General features: G+C 44.3%; 2 protein-coding genes across 3 annotated transcripts in view; one reads left to right on the forward strand and one right to left on the reverse strand.

Moving 5' to 3' along the window:
- Window positions 1-6,577: 6,577 nt before the first annotated feature.
- Window positions 6,578-8,989, forward strand: LOC135919554 (uncharacterized). The gene is made up of 8 exons (XM_065453462.1): window positions 6,578-6,729; window positions 6,860-6,918; window positions 6,978-7,022; window positions 7,084-7,154; window positions 7,220-7,322; window positions 8,614-8,643; window positions 8,708-8,860; window positions 8,920-8,989. The coding sequence occupies exons 1-8, from the start codon at window positions 6,711-6,713 to the stop codon at window positions 8,968-8,970; spliced, it is 531 nt and encodes a 176-aa protein (XP_065309534.1). The 5' UTR covers window positions 6,578-6,710; the 3' UTR covers window positions 8,971-8,989.
- A 1-nt stretch (window position 8,990) lies between these two features.
- RnrL (Ribonucleoside diphosphate reductase large subunit) overlaps window positions 8,991-20,888 on the reverse strand; it is a 29,268-nt gene continuing 17,370 nt past the window's right edge. For both annotated transcript variants that reach the window (XM_065453460.2, XM_065453461.1), the window contains exons 11-18: window positions 20,434-20,635; window positions 18,859-19,005; window positions 17,391-17,612; window positions 14,278-14,354; window positions 14,037-14,172; window positions 13,406-13,501; window positions 11,340-11,525; window positions 8,991-9,955 (exon numbers count right to left, since the gene is read on the reverse strand). In XM_065453460.2, the coding sequence (XP_065309532.1) occupies window positions 9,803-9,955; window positions 11,340-11,525; window positions 13,406-13,501; window positions 14,037-14,172; window positions 14,278-14,354; window positions 17,391-17,612; window positions 18,859-19,005; window positions 20,434-20,635 (1,219 nt within the window). In that variant the 3' untranslated portion in view covers window positions 8,991-9,802. The remainder of the gene's footprint in view (window positions 9,956-11,339; window positions 11,526-13,405; window positions 13,502-14,036; window positions 14,173-14,277; window positions 14,355-17,390; window positions 17,613-18,858; window positions 19,006-20,433; window positions 20,636-20,888) is intronic.

The following is a 20,888-nucleotide window of genomic DNA, read 5'->3' on the forward strand; positions in this document are numbered from 1 at the left end:
CGCACGCACGCACGCAGTCACACACACACACGCAAAAGGCTGTTGCGGCGCAGCGAATTGTCGCGTGGTGAAAGTTCAATATTGCTACTTCTTTTGCGGAACGTAATGGGCCCCGGCATGCTTCAGTTGCCGGATACTGTTATTATGTTATTGCGATAGGAAATATATGGACACTTATCAGGCACGTACCCAGGATTTATTTCCGGGGGGGGCCCACCACCTCCATCATCATCATCATCATCATCATCATCATCATCATCATCATCATCCTGTTTTATGTGCACTGCAGGACGAAGGCCTCTCCCTGCGATCTCCAATTACCCCTGTCCTACGCCAACCGATTCCAACTAGCGCCCGCAAATTTCCTGATTTCATCGCTCCACCTAGTGTTTTGTCGTCCTCGATTGCGTTTCCCTTCTCTTGGTACCCATTCTGTAACCCTAATGGTCTAACGGTTATATAACCGGCGCATTACATGACCTGCCCAGCTACATTTTGTCCTCTTGATGTCAATTAGAATATCGTCTATACCCGTTCGCTCTCTGATCCAAACCGCTCTCTTTCTCTCTCTTAACGTTATGCCTAGCAATCTTCGTTCGATCGCTCTTTGCGCGGTCCTTAACTAATTCTCAAGTCTCTGCCCCATATGTCAGCACTGGCAAAATGCACTGATTGCACACCTTACTTTTCAATAATAGTGGTAAGCTTCCCGTCAGGAGCTGGCAATGTCTGCCGTATGCAATCCAACCGATATTTATTCTTCTGTGAATTTCCTTCTCATGATCAGGATTCCGTCTGATTAATTGACCTAGGTACACGTACTCCTTCACAGTCTCTAGTGGCCGACTGGCCATCCTGATCTCTTGTTCCTTTGCCCGGCTATTTATCATTATTTTCATCTTCTGCATAATAATATTCAACCCCACTCTTACACTCTCTCTGTTAAGGTCTCCAATCATTCGTTGTAACTCGTCTGCATTGTTGTTGAATAGAACAATGTCATCGGCAAACCGAAGGTTGCTGAGCTATTTGCCGTCGATCTTTACTCCTAAGCGTTCCCAGTTTAATAGCTTGAATTCTTCTAAGCACGCAGAAAATAGCTTTGGATAAATTGTGTCTCCCTGTCCGACTTCTTTCTGTATAGGTGTCTCCCTGCTTTTCTTGTGTAGAATTAAGGTAGCTGTAGAACCTCTGTAGACATTCTAACGCGAAAGACGAGTCAGTAAGACGAGAAACTATTTACAGATTATATTTACAACAACGGTTGCAGCGCTGACCGGTTAGATTAACAGCGCGAGCCCAGTTCGTTCTTCCTCCTCTTTTCTGGAGTGATGGCGCCTACGCGCCTCGTTCAAACAAACAAATACCTTACGCATGTAGCAATATTTTCCAAGCTTTTTACGTAAGCGTTCTGTACTCCTTGATTACGTAGTGCCTCTACGATTGCTGGTATCTTTACTGAATCAAATGCCTTTTCGTAATCTATATAAGCCACATAGAGAGGCTTATTGTACTCTGCAGATTTCGCGATAACCTGATTGATGACATGGATGTGATCCATGGTAATGTATCTCTTCCTGAAGCCAGCCTGTTCCCTTGGTTGACAAAATCCAGTGTTAACCTTATTCTATCGGAGATTATTTTGGTGAATATTTTATATAATACTGGGAGCAAGCTAACGGTCCCATAATTGTTCAATTCTTTAACGTCTCCTTTTTTTGTGAATTAGTATAATGTCTGCATTCTTCCAGTTTTCTGGGACCCTTGCAGTCGATAGACACTTCGTATAAAGAGCCGCCAGTTTTCCAAGCAATAAGTCTCCTCCATCTTTGACTAAATCGACTGTTATTCCACCTTATCCTCCCGCTCTTCATCGTTTCATGTCTTGCAGGGCCCTTCTGACCTCATCGCTAGTTATAGGAGAGTTTCTGTATCCTGTTCATTACTGTTTCTAAGTGAACTATCGTGACTCCTCCGGGTACTGTATACAGGTCAGCTTAGAATTTTTCCGCTGCTTTTACTATATCTTCGAGATTGCTGATGATATTATCCTTCTTATCTTTTAGTGCATACATCATGGTTTGTCCTATGCCAGGTTTCTTTTTTTTTACTGATTTCAGGCTGCGTTCATTTTTTACGGATTCTTCACTCTTTTTCATGTTATAGTTTCGAATATCAGTTATTTTCGCTTTGCTGATCAGTTTTGACAGTTCCCACGAATTGCGCAACGCTGTGCGGCCTCCAGTCCCATACAACCGCGTAGAGCGCCGGACTCCGCTATTCAAGACGTACAGTCGCGGACAGAATAAAATGGACCACGGGATCTCCGAAAACGTTCAATTCCCGAGCAGCCTGTAGCAGTAACCAGTAAAACTGCCCACGACAACACACGACAACTGCCCACATAAGCACAGCAGAGAAGTGGTTACGTGAGGCGGTTCGACCGATAACTGTAGAAGCGTAATTCAAAACAAGTAATTGTTCTCCACTTCCGGCGGCGTTTTCTCTACTTCCTTTTTACATAAAAAGATGTTGATCCATAAATATTCTCATAAACAACGGTTAACTTTTTTATTATTCGTTTTTGCTTGCAGTTTCGTTGTTGGCTTGGCTCTCTCCCTTAGTAGATCACTTAATTACTCAACTCCTTGCGATTTTTGTTTCCAGTTGCCAATTTTGCACGAAAAGCGCTATACAGTTAGGGAAAAACAGACGAGGTAACGGGTGACAGTCATCTTGCTTGTGGGTTTAAGGGTTATTGCAGGCTTCCATGATGGGAGCTCTTTCACACTATTTTATTTCCCACCTTATCTAACCCATATCACGTGTATATGGTTCCGGGCATCTGCCAGCGTCGCGGCGAGCCGTAACTCAAGGAAACAATGAAGCAAAGGGATAAGTTAAACGCAATTGGCGTTTTCTCCGGCCGCAACTCGTTCCATGAGAGTACAGACCAGCTGAGTAACAGCCGCATCCCTCTCCTGGTCCCAGGATCAGCCTAAACGAAGAAGGTTGAACTAACAAAAGCTACAGCTATGCGCGTAATGGTTGAATAGATGGTGACAACTGAACGCATCTCGAGTTAATCGCGCGGGTGCGGAATCTACGAGAAGACTCTCCTTCACATTACAAGAGATGCCGACAACTACCGCCATCTAAAAGGAGTGAAAAAGGCAGCATAATGCTGACCGATGAACAGCTGCGAAGTCCCAACATTGATCTGGCGGCGCTTTAGGAATGTGTGAGGAGTGGTGGCGTGGGTGGGGAGGGGAGGGGGGGTTGTATGCCACTTGATTTCGGGGAGGGCCCGGGCCCCCCCAGGCCCCCTCCTGGGTACGTGCCTGACACTTATATAGACACTCCAGGCGCATTGCTGCTGTCGCCGTCGCCGTCATGTTCCGTGTAAAGAAAGTCAAAGGGCGATAACATCGTCACCGCGCGCCGCATGCTGTATGTGCGAGTGAAACCGTGTGAGGGGGGGGGGGGGAGGCGATGGGTGCGCCGACCATGGTGACTCAGTCTGGTATGCGCAAGGGAGAAAAGCGTGGAGGAAGCGCGGCGCCTTCTATTGCGCACGATGCACCGGGGTGAGTTGAGGGATGGGAGGAGGGGGCTTATGTTTCTGTGAATCTGTGAGTGCGAACATGTTCATTTGCGTTGTTTGACGCCTTATATTGGGGGCGAGGAGTTACGGTGTCGCTATCTGTCGGAAGCGCCTCCCTTGCGCATATATGGGGGATCACGCGGCGTGCTCCTCATAGGTTCCGCTTACGGCGCTCAATAAGAATACCACGCGGCAGCCCTCCTGGACATCTACATAGGCACTCTCAAAACGAGGGAAGTTTTTGTCTGTCGGTATAATAATCTTGGGCAAACTGAAAGCACAGGATCGTTTACAGATGCTATCTCTTTGCCGAATACGTACAGTGAACGCCACTGCGCGCGGTCGCCGCGATGGAGTCTCCTGAACCGTCTTCTTGCGTGAAAGGTGGGCAAACGCTGAGAGTAAACTGTGAAATATGTTCTTATAGTGGGTTGTTTGTATAACCAAATGGAGCATAACAGAATGAAGCCTTAATGCAGAGATCGCACGGGTTCGCAGCGACCGACTGCGCATTGTTAAGAACGGCCCAGCTGAGGTGCAACTTTTGCCAGCCAGTTGCGACAGCGGCGTCAACTTTCCCGGAACGCCACCGCAAACCTCTAGCCACGGCGTCACTAAGTCGTCTGTTTGTGAAGAACAATACGCGCGCCCTCGACTCTCCGTCGCTGGAGCCAAGATGAGTGCGACGACTCAGACTTTGTGCCTGAACCCGCCACCGCCAACCTGCATGGCCTGCTGTGAACGAGGGAGTCCCCGAGGGAACGTAGTTCGAGGCTCCTTCCCACGCGCCGTTCAAGAGGCAAGACAATGGGCACCTGGCGGCACGCTGCGGGGGTCAGCTCGGGGAATAAAAGGTGCCTTTACTGAAGTAAGCCCCGCAGTTCTACGAAGTCCGTCTGACGTCGGCTCCGGACCGTGAACTTGTGCGGAAGTGTTTGTGTGTGTAAGCCGTCCCGCAGAGAGGCGGCTTGTTTACCATGACTGGACGAACGTTTCCCTCACCTTGGGGTCGAAGGGGGGGACCGAGTGTTTATAAACCGTTTGTGCGGCTGCTCAGTACTTTCTCAAGCAGTCATGTTAGACTGATGTACTTTCTATCGCAGTCATGCTAGACTGATGAACTGCATGTAGATACTGTAAATAAACCCATATTCCTCGTTCTCGTTGAGAAGCAGTCCTTCCCTTCAACAACGTCGTCAGCGTGGATAAGTTGGACGACGGCATGGGCCAGCTACCTTCCAATTCATGCCCGACTCCAATCTTGACTACTGATTACGAGCGATGGGATTGAGCCCCCAATCCTAACAGCGTCTGCAACCTTTCTAGCCTCTATAGTATAGTGCACACCACCGTCCAGTCATCACTATTGACAGGCACGCACATCCGGTTTGGCGGCACCGCGCGATGTTTTCGCTTCTGTTCTGGTTCTTACATTTGAAAGGGAAAAAATAAAAATTAAAACGAAGCTTAAATCACGCTGAAATATTGCAGTTTGCGGCGATTATTCTCGCGCAGTTCGCCGAAACTTTAAGTGCTATCGGCGCAAACATCGCTGCGCGTAGTGCAGTTTGCACCGTCATTTCACTCATGTGGTTTGCCGCTTGTGCGCCACATTCATTCTTTCAATCAGCCAGTTTGCACAGCCGCGACGGTGGCCGGCGTGGGCGTGCCGAGCGCGTTTGGCCGTGCGACCAAATCGGATGAGCGCGCTTGTCAATGGTGATGACCTGGAGGGTGCTCACTCACCTTCACTTATGCTTGGGCCACACACTCCGCTGTTCACGCTTCATTTGACGCTGACAGTACACGAATGGGACGACGTACAGGAATAAATTAACTGCGTGGCTTAATTATAGGTGTCAAATAAAAATTGGTAAACCGCCGTTTTCTGCCTTTCTCAAGCCGATATAATGAATGCCAACAAATTGTCCCGAATGCCCTAATAACGGCAACAATTTGACATTTATGAGGAATGTAGGCCATATTATTCGTTACGTGCGGCACATTCTTTTGTAGGTTATTTGTGTGTTTTGCAAATACTTACGGAATAGCGGTCTTTTTTCCCTACTTTTCTGCGTCAGACGCATGAGGTGTAGTTGGTTTTCCAGGTCTTCTGGGTGAATAAAGCAATACACATTGTTTATATTTGCTTGAATTAGGGCCTCGGTTGTCTACGTCTTCGAGCTCGCACAGGTTTCCATTGTCACATACCTTCAATATGTCAATGACGGTTCTACTGAGAGCGGGAGCGTTCTCTTTGATTACTCGCCTTCACCTGTTGCATATGAAGCCGTTCTCTTTTGCATGGGCTGCTCGTTGATATACTCCGGAAAATACGGCAAAATATTGGGTACCGCATCAGACCGAAGCGCAGGCTTTCCACGCTGTGTGAATACTTCCTGGCCTTCAATTATATGCACATAATGCCTCAGTATGTACTTTGCATCAAAGTGCAGCTCACAAGTGGAGTCGGTGGCTTCCAAAGGGCCGATCGGTGCGGTGAAGATTGAGCTTCCGGACCCGGCGCCTTTCATCATCTTTAGGGACTCCGAAGAGAGTGAGCTTGGCCTGAGCTTTCAACCTACAGTATACGGTCTTGCAACCCACTACACATCAGTAGTTCTCTCACCGAGGTGTGGTCATCCTCTCATCCTTCGAACACTCTGCCAAGTCGCCGAGTTACCAGACAAACTATAAACATATGCAAGGGCCGTCTGCGCGTGTGTACATCATGCAGACGGCATCGTTTGACGGAAGCCAGGAACCTCAATTCATGTCAAAGCAGTCATTTTATTGTGTTCTTTTTTTTCACACATACTAGGTGCAAAAAGTGAACGAAAAAAACACAAGCACGACGGTGCGTCGAGCAGACGACAGCTCAGCGCCGCCGTAACCATCGCCGGTACGCGTGGTTCCGGTAGGCCGCCGAGGCACTGGACTGGCCGGAACGCCAGAAGGCGACGGCAGCGCCGCCGCAAATTTCAACGTTTTTTTTTTTTTTGCTTCACTCTTGCCGCTTATTGCCAACGTTGCTTGCCGCAGCGTCATGGCAGCTTAGTGTATTTAGGTTGTATTTTACAAGTGCCAAAATTTAAGGGCGGCACATATGGCTAAAACTATGAAAGGTAGCGTCGCAGTAATTTTGATAAGAAAGTGAAGGCGCAGATAGTTAAAGCTTCAGAGGTTCAGCAGCACCTCTGCAGAACCGAAATGCGAGCGCGGTAGGCGTGACTCATTTCAATTACTTTTTCACAGGTATATCGGCCGCTGCGGAAGTGCTCAGAAAACATCCGGTGGAAGTTCAGAAAGCGCTGGTAAGATTGCGATTATATCTGTGACTGTAGCACCCGTCAAAACCCCGTTTTTATTGCAGGTCCAGTCATGTTTGCAGTCCGGTACAGCGCTTACTATTGATGAGGTAATTACATAACCAACTCCAGTATGGGGCTCATGTCAAAAGCAACAAAATGTCTTTGCAGAAAGCAAGGTCCTGCGGCTTGTGTCCTGAGGAGCTAAAAGCTGCATATGAAGCTTCCAAGTGCTTGGTCTCGTAAGTGATGTGCCAAATATTGGACAAGTACGTTACACTGACTCTTCTTTTTGTCACATAATTAGGGCATTGCGGTTCCTGAAGGAGGCTCCCGCGACATCTCTGATTGAAGACCTGCGCCTGGACGCCGACGTTAATACGCTGTTGAAGACGATGGCATCATTGAATGTACGAGTCTTGAATTTTGCTCGCATATGAACAGCCTGAAATTCGTGCTCGGACGGAGCAGTTGCGTATTTTTGTTACGGGCTACAGCAGGAAGTTGCTTCACAACCTCACCAAGAAATTCGTCGATTGCTTCGCATTAAATTAACGCTGACACTACTTTTGTCAGCTAACACATTTACTTGTGTTAACGTACAATGTTTCTTTTATGAGAGGCAGACACTAATGTGCTATTAGAAATAGTATTGACTGCAGGGGCGACCAAATGCCGTGTGACATGGAACCCGAAATAAAAAATTGACTATACGGCAAAGCGCAATACATCTCAACTCGCGAGTCGAGGTGGAAGCACTATTGTGCATACAACAAAAGAATATGGGCGCAGTGAAGGCAGACTTGCAGCAGAAGGCAAATTTAGGCAAACTGCTTGTTGCTGCTTCTTTAACTTGATCTGCTTTCATAATAAAAATAGTGGACAGATTGTATGCTGGATAGGCAGGATGGTGCTTATTGAAACTGCTCCATATTTTTTCATACATCTTTATAAAAAGCTTTTAAAAATGTGTATTTTTTAGTTTTCACAGACCAGTCAATCTACACGAGTCTTGTCTTATTGGAGATGTGAATGATAACTTGAATAAGGGTGTAGCATTTTCAACTTGCTTGCGACACTATTCTGTGCATTGAGATTAAGTGGAAAAAGGCAATATTGAATTTGATTTCAAACTTTTATGGCATTGAGGTCAGTCTTATCATTAATCAGAATCCGCTGCCTTTCTTTTGAGTGACCTAAACATTAGTACTGGCCACCAGATAAACAATTTTAGCAACTATGGATGTATGGAAGCAGTTTTTCTGTGCATGCATTATACCAGGCATTTGCCACAACAAGGGCAGATCCAGAAAGGATGATGCATTGACAGCAAATACCAACTAGGCCAAGAAGCTTTCAATACATTATACAAGAATCAAGGGATCTTCAGCATCTAAATGCTCAAGAACCAGAGGTCATTGTTAATGTAGCAAATGCTTACAAAAACAGCCATACAATTTGCACATTGTGAATCACCTTTGCCAAGCTCTTTTTCACTTTTTGCAGTGCTTGGAAGGCTTAATTAGAGCCACAACATTGGGTATAGATTATGTGGTTGCAAACATTGCAACACCGATAAGAACATGTGCAGAAATCATAATGGCAGCTTGCCCATTTGTCAGCTCTTGCAGATATGATGGAAAAATGTGCAAGTTTGCTTCCTTACGATACCAGTCTCCACCCCCTCCTCCTTCTCCACAGGTTCGGAAGCAAGTTGGACCTTTGGGAAAGGTAATTAAAGGCTGGCAATAATCGTGAGAGCTCTACATACCATTCTTCTGCATGCAAATTTCAGCTGGTCAATGTTGAATGGAAGATGGGTGTTTCAGCCATGTCTGATCTCTGCAAGAACCTCAACTCGCCTTTTGTCATGCTTGAGCTAACTGTGGAAGATTCTGGCAGCAACCGCTCTCGTCACACTATTGAACTTACAGTCCCAGAATTTCAGGTACGTGAAGTGTAATGCTTGGAAGGCTTTTTTCTATCGCATAACTCATTTTATTCCAGAAATTTGCATCAACAATGCAAGAGCTTCATGCCATTATGTCAACTATGTAAATAAAGAGGTCTTCACACACTTGCCTGGGACATCTCTTTACTGTTCAGTCGAAATGAACAATGGTAAAAGCAATTGATTAAAGTGCTTTTGATACAAAACATGCCATTCATGTGAATTAAGACATCCAAAGCAACTTGCAATATACTTTCTCAAAACACTAATAAAATGCAGTTGCCACACACAGGCAGTGATAACCTATCCATGAACAATGTTGTAGTGAACACTTATGACACACGAGCTGTTCATTAACCTTTTTCAACAGGCTCGCCTTTCAAAAACACCCTTTTCTGTCTTGCATTATATATAAAATCAACTGCAATATTCAAACTAAAAAACCGTAAACCTGGCTTTCGTGCAAGTAAAATGCCCTACCTCAACTCAAAAGGTATAATGTTCTATGTATAGCTTATCACATAGCTGGGATGCCTATGCAGGCGCCTCTCAACAGATGTATTAAAAAAAAAAACACACAGTTGACGAACACAGCAAGAAACTTCAGGCATCATGTAAATGGCCGAGGGAGTAAGAGACAAAAGTACTAAAAGCACAGCGATGACTTGCTTGCTGTTCCGGTAAAAACACCGATAAAAATATGCAAGCACTTAATGAGCAAAGTACTCGGACAATGCATACAACAGATGCTAGACAGAAAAACTTCTGGACAACACACGAAAGGAAACTTGCTAAATGAAAAATTGTTACTCGGCAGGCACTTGCCAGTAGATCGAGATGTGTGAAGTGCTTCATGCAATTACAATATGTTTCAATGCAATTTAAATTGGAAAGTATGGTCGTATGAGATGAGCAGAACCTCGAATCAGCTCCCAAAACTCATGCACTGCACATGAGGCAGTCGTCCTTGTTTTTCAGTGAGCAGGCAATGCCGTCCAGCTGCTGCTTCTTGAGTGAAGTCTTGTCTACCGTAAACTGGATGGCATTGGCTGCAGGCTTTGTCCTCAGGTAGTACATGCCTGTCTTCAGGCCCTGCAGTGTTTGAGTGGAAGTTATGTAGACAGGGAAAGGCATGACAGAAATTGTGTGCTATTTATTTACTTTAAAACAGACGCTGAAACAAATCAAAATTAAATTATGGGGTTTTACGTGCCAAAACCACAATTTGATTATGAGGCATGCCATAGTGGGGGACTCCGGGAATTCGGACCACCTGGGGTTCTGTAACATGCACCTAAATCTAAGCACACAGGTATTTTCGCCTTCGTCAAAATGCAGCCGCGGCGTATGGGATTCGATTCCGCGACTTCGTGCTTAGCAGCCCAACACCATAGCCATTAAACAACCGCGGCGTGCACTAAAATGAAAAATGAGTTTACTTGCGTTAGTGTAGTACCCTTCTACGATACCAGAAATTCCACTCTTTCAGCAAGAAGCTGCTTGGTAAAGCAGAACAAGGCGCGAAAAGGAAGTAGGGGTGGCGACGCCAGCTTGATGTTTCCGCACCAGCTCACCATAACATCACATATGTTAAAGGCATCTGCTAGTGCCTAGTTAATTCTTTATTGCAAGCATGGACTACAATGTGTTCTAACATGTCTAAGGGTTGAACATGACAAGTTTTGGGAACTTTCACTGAAATAACCAGGCCCAAATAGGAAAAAATACATCCAAATTAACAATGTCGCACTGACGTACGACGTTGAGGTACTGGTGCAAAATTTTTAAAAAATGAAACTGACCATTTTGTCATCTAATAATCAACCTATTTTTGCAAAATTAAAGACGGTTTTCTAGGAGAGCTTTATCAGTGAGCTTATTTAATGTTTCTCTTTAGTGTCCATTTAATACACAAGCTATGGTAAAAGAAAATGTGCGACACAGGTCACAATATACTTCAACGTTTATAGTGTGCATTGGACACACTTTATTATAATTTAGGAGAAATTTTATGAAAATTTAATCAACTCATCAGAAAGTGGGCTCAGAGAGTTCAGGCACGAGCATCTTTGCTGAACATGTTCACCTTCTTCCTTCTAAAAAGCCTCCGATTTCACTTGGCACCATTGTGGATCATGCATAAACAACCTTTTTAACATTGAGCATAACATGTAACAGCAGAATGAATATAAGGCACCAAATGTGCAATCCTTCTGGCAGCAAGCATTGCATCTCGTACTTGTAAGATTTTAGCTGTTATGGCTTCAGCATTGTTTGTTTTGTAATGTGTACATTCACAGAAAATAAGAAAGCTACTCAAAGGTGTCTGGGGCAGATGAGATCTTCACAACAACAGGTATAAACTGATCTACTATATTGACCTTTAATGTCTCTTTAGTGAAAGTTACCACTCATTACAGTGGCTGTGCACTGCATTACTCTGCAGTAAGCATACATTACCAGATGGAACCCTTACCAATTTCCAGCCATAGAAATGCATGCTCGTCAGCTTGGCGTAGTTGGGCTGGGCGATATGCACATTCAGCGACTGGCTCTGGTCAATAAAAGCTCCACGGTCAGCAGCCATTCGCAGAACATTCTTTTGCGGGATCTCCCACACAGTGCGGTAAAGATCCTTCAGCTCTTCAGGGATGTCTAGGTTCTGTGAGGAGGTAACATAATTGCAAAGTTGTCTAATGTCATTATGGTGCTTCCTTTGAATGAAGGGACGTGTTGTGCACGTGTCAACACCTTGCCAACCATTGGGACAGCCAAGCATACTGCCAGGGCTGATGCTACTACAAATGAACATCTTTACATAAGTACACAATAGATGTCTCAGCACAGACCATTGAGCACTGAATTGAATTTCTTGAGACCCTTTGTGCGGCCTGCTCTTCAGCTAATACCAACAGCGCCACTGTGGTATGCTTTAGCAATACAATAAAACCTTGTTAATTTAACCCTCATTAAGTTGAAAAATCAGATAATTCAGACTTGCCATTTGGTCCCGGCAGGTGTATGCATTATTTAATGCTACGAAACTCGTTAATTTGGATATAGGTGGTTGCACGTCAGTTAATTTGGACAACTCTCGGAGCTCGCCGAGCACCACAAATGTGCGACACAAAAGAGCAAAAATGGTGTTAGTAGCACCCACCTAAATGAATCAGCGAAGTCCGCATTGCCATAGTGATTAGTGAAAATAGTATGCGAATGACAGCATCACCAGAAAACTTCATGTTTAGTTGTGCCTCTAAAGCCTTTACTGTTACGTTTACCTATGCGCCTAGCACCACGTTGCCCGTATGCCTTCATGACTGCGTAGTTTGCCATGCATAATCGCGTCAATAGCAGCCGCGGTTTCGTCTGCAGCGGTTCCAGCAAGCGGTAGTTTCGTTTTGATAGTTATGCAAGGTTTCATGGCGCAAAAGCAACTACAGTTATGATGTACCATGCAGAAGATAGGAATATATAATTTGATGAAAGTGTTTTAAGCAACAAAAATTATTACTTTAGAGTTTGTTTAAGAAATCTATTTCTTCTAGAAACATAGAAATATTGTCTTGAGGTACAAGTACGTTTTCAGCTAGGATCAGCGAGGGATGAACTGGTGTTAGTGTTTTGTAAAGTTCACAAAAATATTTGTCTTTTTTCCTTCAATGCTGGAAATGTTATTAAAATGTGATTCACAGTTAGAGGTTCTTGGCATTGAGTTTCATTTTGACTCGGTGTGTGCATTGGCCGCGCACATTCAGAACTACAAGGCCACCGTCCTTGATCGCATTGACATCAGCCGCGGTTTCATATGCAGCGGTTACACCAAACAGTAGTTTCAGTTGGACAAGCTTTCGAGGATGAAGAGCACTGGCCAAATCGCGATGGATGGCGACCAGCTCAAAAAAATAATTGGGATGCGTGCGCAGTAGTAAACAGTGTCTCTGATGAGGACACGTGCCGCGGCCGCGCTGTGAAGGAAGTCGCAAGGCCTTTGCTGCTGCAAGCACTAATCAGCCACGAGACGAGAATTGCAGCTTCCGCGCTGCTTTTGTTCAAGATAGACAAGATCGGCTCATTCATTCAGTAAATAAAAACATGTTGACATAGTAAGCATTTCTTTATCGTTTTCTTGATACCCTCGATAATCCAGACGTTTTTTTTAATACCCGTGAAATTCAAATGAATGAGGTTTTACGAACTAAGCCAGTTAATCAGAAGTTATTTACTAATGTGCCTAGATTTATGACGTAAGAGCTTCAAAAATGTGTTTTGTTCTACAATAACCAAAAATCATAAAAACATTATGCAATCAATATACAGCCACCACTGCAAATTAACAACTTGTACTGCTCACATGCAATGACAGTCATTAGACACTATAGACATGGGATCAGCAAGAATGCCTTATTCAGTGCTGCACAATGCCATGTCACAAAGACTTATTACATGAACAAATGAAATGTAACAACCCAATTTGTTCACAAGTAGAAAGCTGCAGCCCGTTACAGTAGACTGCACAGCATAAAAAGGCTGTAAACAAACCTGAACAGAACCGTTGTTGGCAATGAGGTCATTTTTCAAAGCTTCATTCCACAGGCCCCTGTCTGTGAGGTCTTTGAGAAGGTGCTGATTGACAACCTGTAGACGAAAAACCAGGTTGATCATTCCATACTCATAAATAGTGCAGCAATAAAATGGCCCATTCTTGCACCTTCATGCATAATACATGTATGCACAGATAAAATGCAAAAACACATGATCATCAATGAAAACTGGATAGAGAAGTGACCGATTTATCGACTGCACTCCACATCCCAGATATTCAGTAGTGCAGGGATCCAGATTAACCTTGACCAGCTGGTGTATCTTAATGAGGCTCCAAATCTATGTACTGCAATGTTTCTGCATTCCACGTGCGGCAGAACGTGGCTGGGAACCAAAACTGCAATCTCATGCTAGAAGCAAAGGTTGAATATTCACAACAGTGCAATATTACCAGTAGAGAGTAGGTTTCCACATTTCTACATCACGAAAATCTAAACATATTTTTTGCTTGTGCTGGAAATGTTTAATTCGTAGAAAGTTTCAATTTTATCACTTTCATTCAGATGTTCTGAAAAGTAGACTTCAACTTCTCACAAAACACAAGTTGTGTTCAAGAGATCAAACATACCTGAAACTCTCCAGACAGGACCCGCCGTGTGTAGATGTTGCTCGTGTAGGCCTCTATTGACTCATTGTTCCCTAAAATCTGGGCTGTAGAAGCCGTGGGCATGGGTGCAAGAAGTAGGCTGTTCCTGACACCATGCCTGGTAGTGAATGAAAGGCAGTTTTATTGTTAAGCAGCCTAACAAGAGTCAAGTCATGATGATTGGACAACACTGTGCCCAACAACACTTAACAAAAGCACTTACTTCGCAATCTTTTCCTTGAGCGCTGCCCAGTCCCACAGGTCTGTCGGTGTCACACCCCACATGTCATACTGAAGAATCTGAGCAGAAAAGTCAAAGTTCCACACGTGAGAGAGACCATTATTAGCAGCAGCATGCAAGAAAAAGGCTTTTCCCACCAATTTCCAAACACCCCCGCTTTGTGTCAGCATGTTCCATTCAATGCCTGCAAATTCTCTAACCAGGTCATTCCACTTAATCCTCTGCTACACTCAACTTAATGTCCCTTCTCTTAGCACCAATTCTGTAACTATAAAGAATGGCTGATATGTTTAATGAGCTGCAAGACCTGGCCAATTCAACTTCCTTTAAACCTCAACTAGAATATCAGTCACCTGCATTTTCTCTATAACCCACAAACCGTTTTCCTATCTCTCATCGTTTTCCATTTCATTGCTTGTTTTATTTTGTACTGCTTGATACCTTCTCAGGTTTCATTATTATCCCAAGTTTCAGCACCATGGGTTGAGTAGTGGCCTATTGATTATAAACGTGATTGATGTGTCCTGATATCTTGGTTCTAGGCCAACTTGCCACACTACATGAGCGCACAAAGTTAAGACTTCATGACACAACAGACTAATGTATTGTAAACTTTTCTTGTTGCCTTTAAGATAAAACTTCCAGAACACTACTACAGCAAAATATTTTAAATGAGTGGTGTGGCACAGTTAGTATACAAATGGTGTCGAGGAACTGCAAGGAGAAACATCAAATTTCATTTGTATGTTTTAATGCTTGCAGTGATGAAAGTGTCACAGCAAATTAGGAGCAAAATGCATTACACACACACACACACACACACACACACACACACACACACACACACAAATACATGTATACACTGAGAGGTTTCTTCTACAAAGCAGGTCATTGCCACAGAACATTGAAAAGCAAAGGTGGTGAGACAATACTGTGGCAGTTTTGACCAAACAGTGCTCTCATCCTTCATTCCCCCCTCCATTTTTTTCCCCTTTCTCCTATGACAGCATGTATGATACCTGTGTACATCACAGTAGCTTTCATGATAGGAGCCTTCTGGCCAATCAGTGACATTGTGCTGCAGCGAAAACATGTTGCAGAATCACATATGGAGTTTTCTCTGGCATCTTAACTCTTTCCGTACCGCACCCATTGGGCATCGTTAACAATAGTGTTAACGATGCCCAATAACCCTCCACGCTGCTCACGGACACAGTGCACTATCGAACGTCAAGGACAATTCTATTTTTGTTTGCTAAGCAGTTAGTTTTTTCCTCCCAGGTGGTGATTTTTGAATGCGCTCAGAAGTTTTAGTGATCATCAAAGTAGAAAGAAAAAATGGCCGCCCACTTTCAACGGTTTGAAACGTTGCTTTTGAGACCTTCCGCACCGCTCACAGACACTCTGCACCATGAAGAAGGGGAACTATAGTCTTGTTTTCTAAGCAGTTTGCTTTTTCTCCGCCAGGTGTTAATGTTGAAATGCAGTCGGAAGCCTTGCGAGCATCAAAGCAGAAAGCAAAAATGGCCACCTCCGGGTGCGGCGTGCACACTTCGAAAGATCGCAGATCTCGAGACTCCGCTGCGTATGCGACTGATTTTATCGATGGATCAAGCAGCAGTGAGTCTGAGGTTGCTGCTTTTTCGTTGGACTTTGACTGAGAGCAACAAGGATGCAAGCTAGCCCGGAACATTGGCGGCCACAGCTCGGCACGCCGAACTGTAGTGCTTGCACTTATATTTGTGTAGTAAAATAGCTGGTCAATGAAAAATTTTGATTTTTTCAGAGATAGCGCCTATTAGATGGCAATAAATTTTGTATATCTCAACTTTGTATCTCAACTATCTCAACCATAACGCTTTGCCTCGACGCATTTCGGAAACATTTTCCATAGAAGAGGCCCCAACGTTGTCGCTGACACTAAGGGGTAAGTATGTTCAACGAGGAATCCTTTAAACATGCACTCCACACGTATGACACTGTTGTCACAGCTGTGTTGTCATTATGTTGTCTTGCTGCGCAGAAGTGCGAACATAGCTTTGATGCTTCGCCGTGGAAACATGCAATTTCAAGTCGCCTGTGCCACCGTGAGAGACAATGACATCGCATCCACACGTACAAAATGCAAAATGTTTTTTCTTGATGTCAAAAAGCACAGAAATTCAGAAGTGTAAGATCACAAAAACTTCTGCAAATACCTTTTCTTGGGCTTTGATAGTGCCATAGCATCAAGCACACGAGGATTCTAACTTTACATGGTGCACCGCACACATGCGGCCTAGCCAACACTAATACACACAAGCAGCAGCAACAATGCACCATGTAGGAAGGCATGCATGAAATGCAAGAGCTAAATTGGCTCTGGCTTTGGTCGGCTTACTAGGCACCGTAGTTGGCTGCTTAGTCGACGATACCGATGGTGCTAGTGCAGCCGTTGTTAGTGATGCTGACGATTGTGATGTGGCTGTAGATTCTGTGGTGCTGGTTTCGGTTTCGCAAAAACCATTATTGCGCGAACAGAAGCCACTTTTCGGAAGATATAAGACAGTGATTGTACAATTGGAAAGTTCAGTAAAAAATCCGGAGTCTCCCGGGCGAATTGGGAGGGTTGGCAGGTATGGAATACAAATCCAAAACTGCCTTTGAGGCGTTGGTATGCTTTGCCACATGACACAAGAGTATTGCGGTGACACTATAAAATCGTGTGGTAAAGCTGCCTTTAGGAAACCGACCACCATTGTGCAACACAAATTTTTCTTGCTAAGAAATCCGATGCACATTAAATTTTTTTGTTTAGGAGCTTTAGTGTAATTTCTACGTTAGTTTTATACTTTGGACTCGTAAAAAATATGCACGCAATTCATTCGAAGCACGTTAGAGAGCCAAATACTGCCAAATGAATCGGCAGTGTTTTGTCATTTGTTATGCGTCTCGTTCATTCGACCCACTAGATAATTCTATCAATTTTGTCAGCCCCATCAGGGTCGAATAACAGAAGTCGAGTATACCTGCTAACATAGTGCCCATAAAATATTGTTTTAATGTCTCCACTCTATTCAAGCGTACAGGATAAAAGACTAGTAGTAAAAACGCACCCCTTCAGACACTGGTGATCCTTTGTAGGTTTCGTATGGTCCATCCTTTTGAGCAAGCTCACAGCTTGCTTCAAGAGCTCCATAGTAGATGGTCTCAAAAATCTGTTGGTTCAGCAGCATTGCTGGCTCCGAATCAAATGGCAGTCGAAGCATGATAAAGCAGTCTGCAAGACCCTGGACGCCGATGCCAATGGGCCGATGCCTCTTGTTGGATCTCTCGGCCTAAGCAGAGAAGTTGCAGGAAGATTTCCAATCACAGAGAACATGAACAAAGGAGAAATCTAATAAACACACAACACATGAACGCTCGTGTTAGTTGTCCGTTTCATGTCCTATTCACTATTTCTTGCACTACAAATTAGGACTGTGGTAAGGCAGTAGAGTTTTAGCATGTACAGTAAAACACCTTTATAACTAAGCACTTGGGACCTCCAAAATTCTTCTCTATACAGATCACTTTGCCGTAAAGGTCATGCACTGTCTGCTTGCAATAAAGCTGGCTAAGCATGTTTAACAAAAGAAAATCTTTATTTGACATACACCTAGGAGATAGCTTGCTTAAGCCACTCATTTTCTTCTGCACACTTCATGCGACGAAACGTGCGACTACAGCTAACACTATGGCACCGAAATTCATAACATGCCCTAGCGGTACAATCCAGAAATGACAAAATACAGCTGCAGAGCGTTGGATGCTGCTACTGCCTGCCTCATCAAAATTATTGCATAGTCTACAGGCTCTTCATCACTGTTGCTTTCACTAAACTGTCTTCATCACATCATCGATGACCTCGATGTCATCAGCAATCAGTTCCGAGCAGATCACCACATCAGTTAAACAGAGGTGGGAGCTATCATAGCTACTGTGACATCCAGGCCCTCCCCGACAGTCTTTGTTGCGGTGTCGACTGACAATTCCTATGCACACCGCCACCACGTGCATTTCTTGTAAATGAACAAATCAGCACTTAGGGACGCCTTTATTCTTTCGTTGCACAAGGGAATTTGTTATAGTGGCCTTTGCTTACAGGCTTTCACAATACACGTGAAAGACAGCAATTTGGCCAGGGCATAAGAAATACTTTGTTATAAAGGTAATTTCATTGCAGAGGCATTTAACTGTATTAGAGTTGTTTCATTAGAATACCAGGATGAGAACAACCATCAATAATAGCGCTGGCGATGACATCAAGTGATGCTGTGTTGAAACAAGTACGCACTGAAATGTTTTCCCATCACGTGAACTCCTAGGCGGCATAAAAGTATAGTATCAGGAAGCTGATGCCGCTGCAGAAGCCCATAGATCAGCCCAAAAGAGAACACATTTGCACAATACAAATGAGCACATCTATACAGCTTAGTTCAACACAGGATCACTAGGTGTCAACACAAGCAATGCGTTCTCGCTGCTGTTCCAGTATTCACCTGAACTGGCAAAGCTAAATCATGTATGTCCTTAATAGCTTACCTCAGGAATTGGGTAAAAGTTCACATCAATGATGCAGTTGAGATTCCGAGTGATGACCTGGCTAACTTCTCGTAGCTTCTGAAAGTCGAAGCTTCCTTCTTTCACAAACCGGTTCAAGGCTATCGATGCCAAGTTGCAGACAGCCACCTGTGATGAAATTCTAAGTTACATTTCACTTAAAGGAAAGATGCCAGTGCTGCTCAGAAGAGACATGAAAGATTTGGACAGTTAAGCAAATTTCGCACTTCACTCACTCAAAAAAGAAAATCGCCGACAATCACGATACTCCCCGATGTGAAATTTAGGCGCAGCTCTACATGCGTTTTCATGTCGTGAAATATTGAGGCACCATACCAAATGGCAGAGCCATGAGGCGCGGCACTATATAGACTGGCCACACAGTTGCCACTTCCCGGCAACTGTAGCTTGTGCAATCGTAATCTTTACCGGTAAATGCTTGCGGCAAACGCTATGTGCGAAGGCAAGCTCTCTGGTTCTCTTTTTCTTTTCCCCCGACGGACGGCTAAGCCGCTGCCGTATATGCGCATACGCGAGCACTATCTGGTGGTGCTTCAAGACGGTTTCTTCCACTTTTCTTCTCGCTATCGCAGTCTTTAATCCCCCACCACGCTCTGCATTCACTCTTTCATCCTTCACTGTGCTCATTTGCTCAGTTACGATAAGGTAGGACAAGGGACACCAAGGCACGGCGACGCTCAACACAGGAACGGGCACTTAAGAGCTGCGCTATAAAAAGAATGTTTGGTTTTATGAGCCAAACACACAATATGATCACGAGGCACACCAAAGTGGAGGGTTCTGGATTAATCTTGACCTTTTGGGGTTCTTTGATGTGCACCTAAATCTAAGTACACGAGCGTTTTGGCATTTTTGCCCCAGACGAAAACTTTAGCCTTCCAAGATTCAGTCAAAAATTAAATTATGGGGTTTTACGTGCCAAAACCACTTTCTGATTATGAGGCACGCCGTAGTGGAGGACTCCGGAAATTTCGACCACCTGGGGTTCTTTAACGTGCACCTAAATCTAAGCACACGGGTGTTTTCGCATTTCACCCCCATCGAAATGCGGCCGCCGCGGCCGGGATTCGATCCCGCGCAAGATTCAGTCAAGGCATACCCACCAAGTCTTTATGTGTTTGGATATCAAAACTCCATGGCACCTATAGTCTACTCTGTTTAGCAACAGCTCCACAATCAAAAGGCTACTAAACGCAAGCCTAGTTTAAGCCTTGTTTGAACTCCATTAGGCACAACCAAAAGACATTGACCATTGTATAGGTACTACAGTTCTCAAGCATTTTTTCAGACATTGAAAGAAAACCACAAAAATATGCAAGTAAAATGGACAATTAAACAAGCAGAGAAGCGAGTGGCAAAGTAAGATGCTAACCTTGTCTACTTGGGAATAGAAATAGGATACCTGTTCTTGTTTTGAAGTTAGAGATGTAAACTTCATACTACATGAATTTTTCTTTCTTTAAAACTTGCTATTTTTTTTCTGACCAAGATTTCATGTTAGCAGAAGTTGAATTGAACAGCTGACACGAATCGCACCTCATCTGGAGAGGTGTACTCAACGACCTCAGTGCACAGGTTGCTGCACTTGATGGTGCCCAAGTTCTTCTGGTTGGACTTGCGGTTGCAGGCATCCTTGTAAAGCATGTACGGTGTGCCCGTCTCAATCTGAGACTCAAGGATGGCGGACCACAGTTGCTGCGCACGTACCTGACGTCGGTAACGCTTGTCAGTTTCATACCTGCATAACAAGGGAGCCACAGCCGTCTCACACTGACTCTGCAACTTTTGAAAAATTGCTGAGAGCACAGTGAAAAGCAGCCAGCAATAGCAAGGCTGCACTGATCAGTGGCATGTATATGAGATGAGGTATTACATGCGGTGATATGAGGTGGCACGCAGGTAGGAATGAAGGAATACAGAAAAGCTATGCGTGCATACTCAAGGAAAGGAAGTACCAACCTGTGAATTACGGGACACATGTGCACACTCTC

This window comes from Dermacentor albipictus, chromosome 3 (genome assembly GCF_038994185.2).
Source record: "Dermacentor albipictus isolate Rhodes 1998 colony chromosome 3, USDA_Dalb.pri_finalv2, whole genome shotgun sequence".
In the NCBI taxonomy this organism is placed as follows: domain Eukaryota; kingdom Metazoa; phylum Arthropoda; class Arachnida; order Ixodida; family Ixodidae; genus Dermacentor; species Dermacentor albipictus.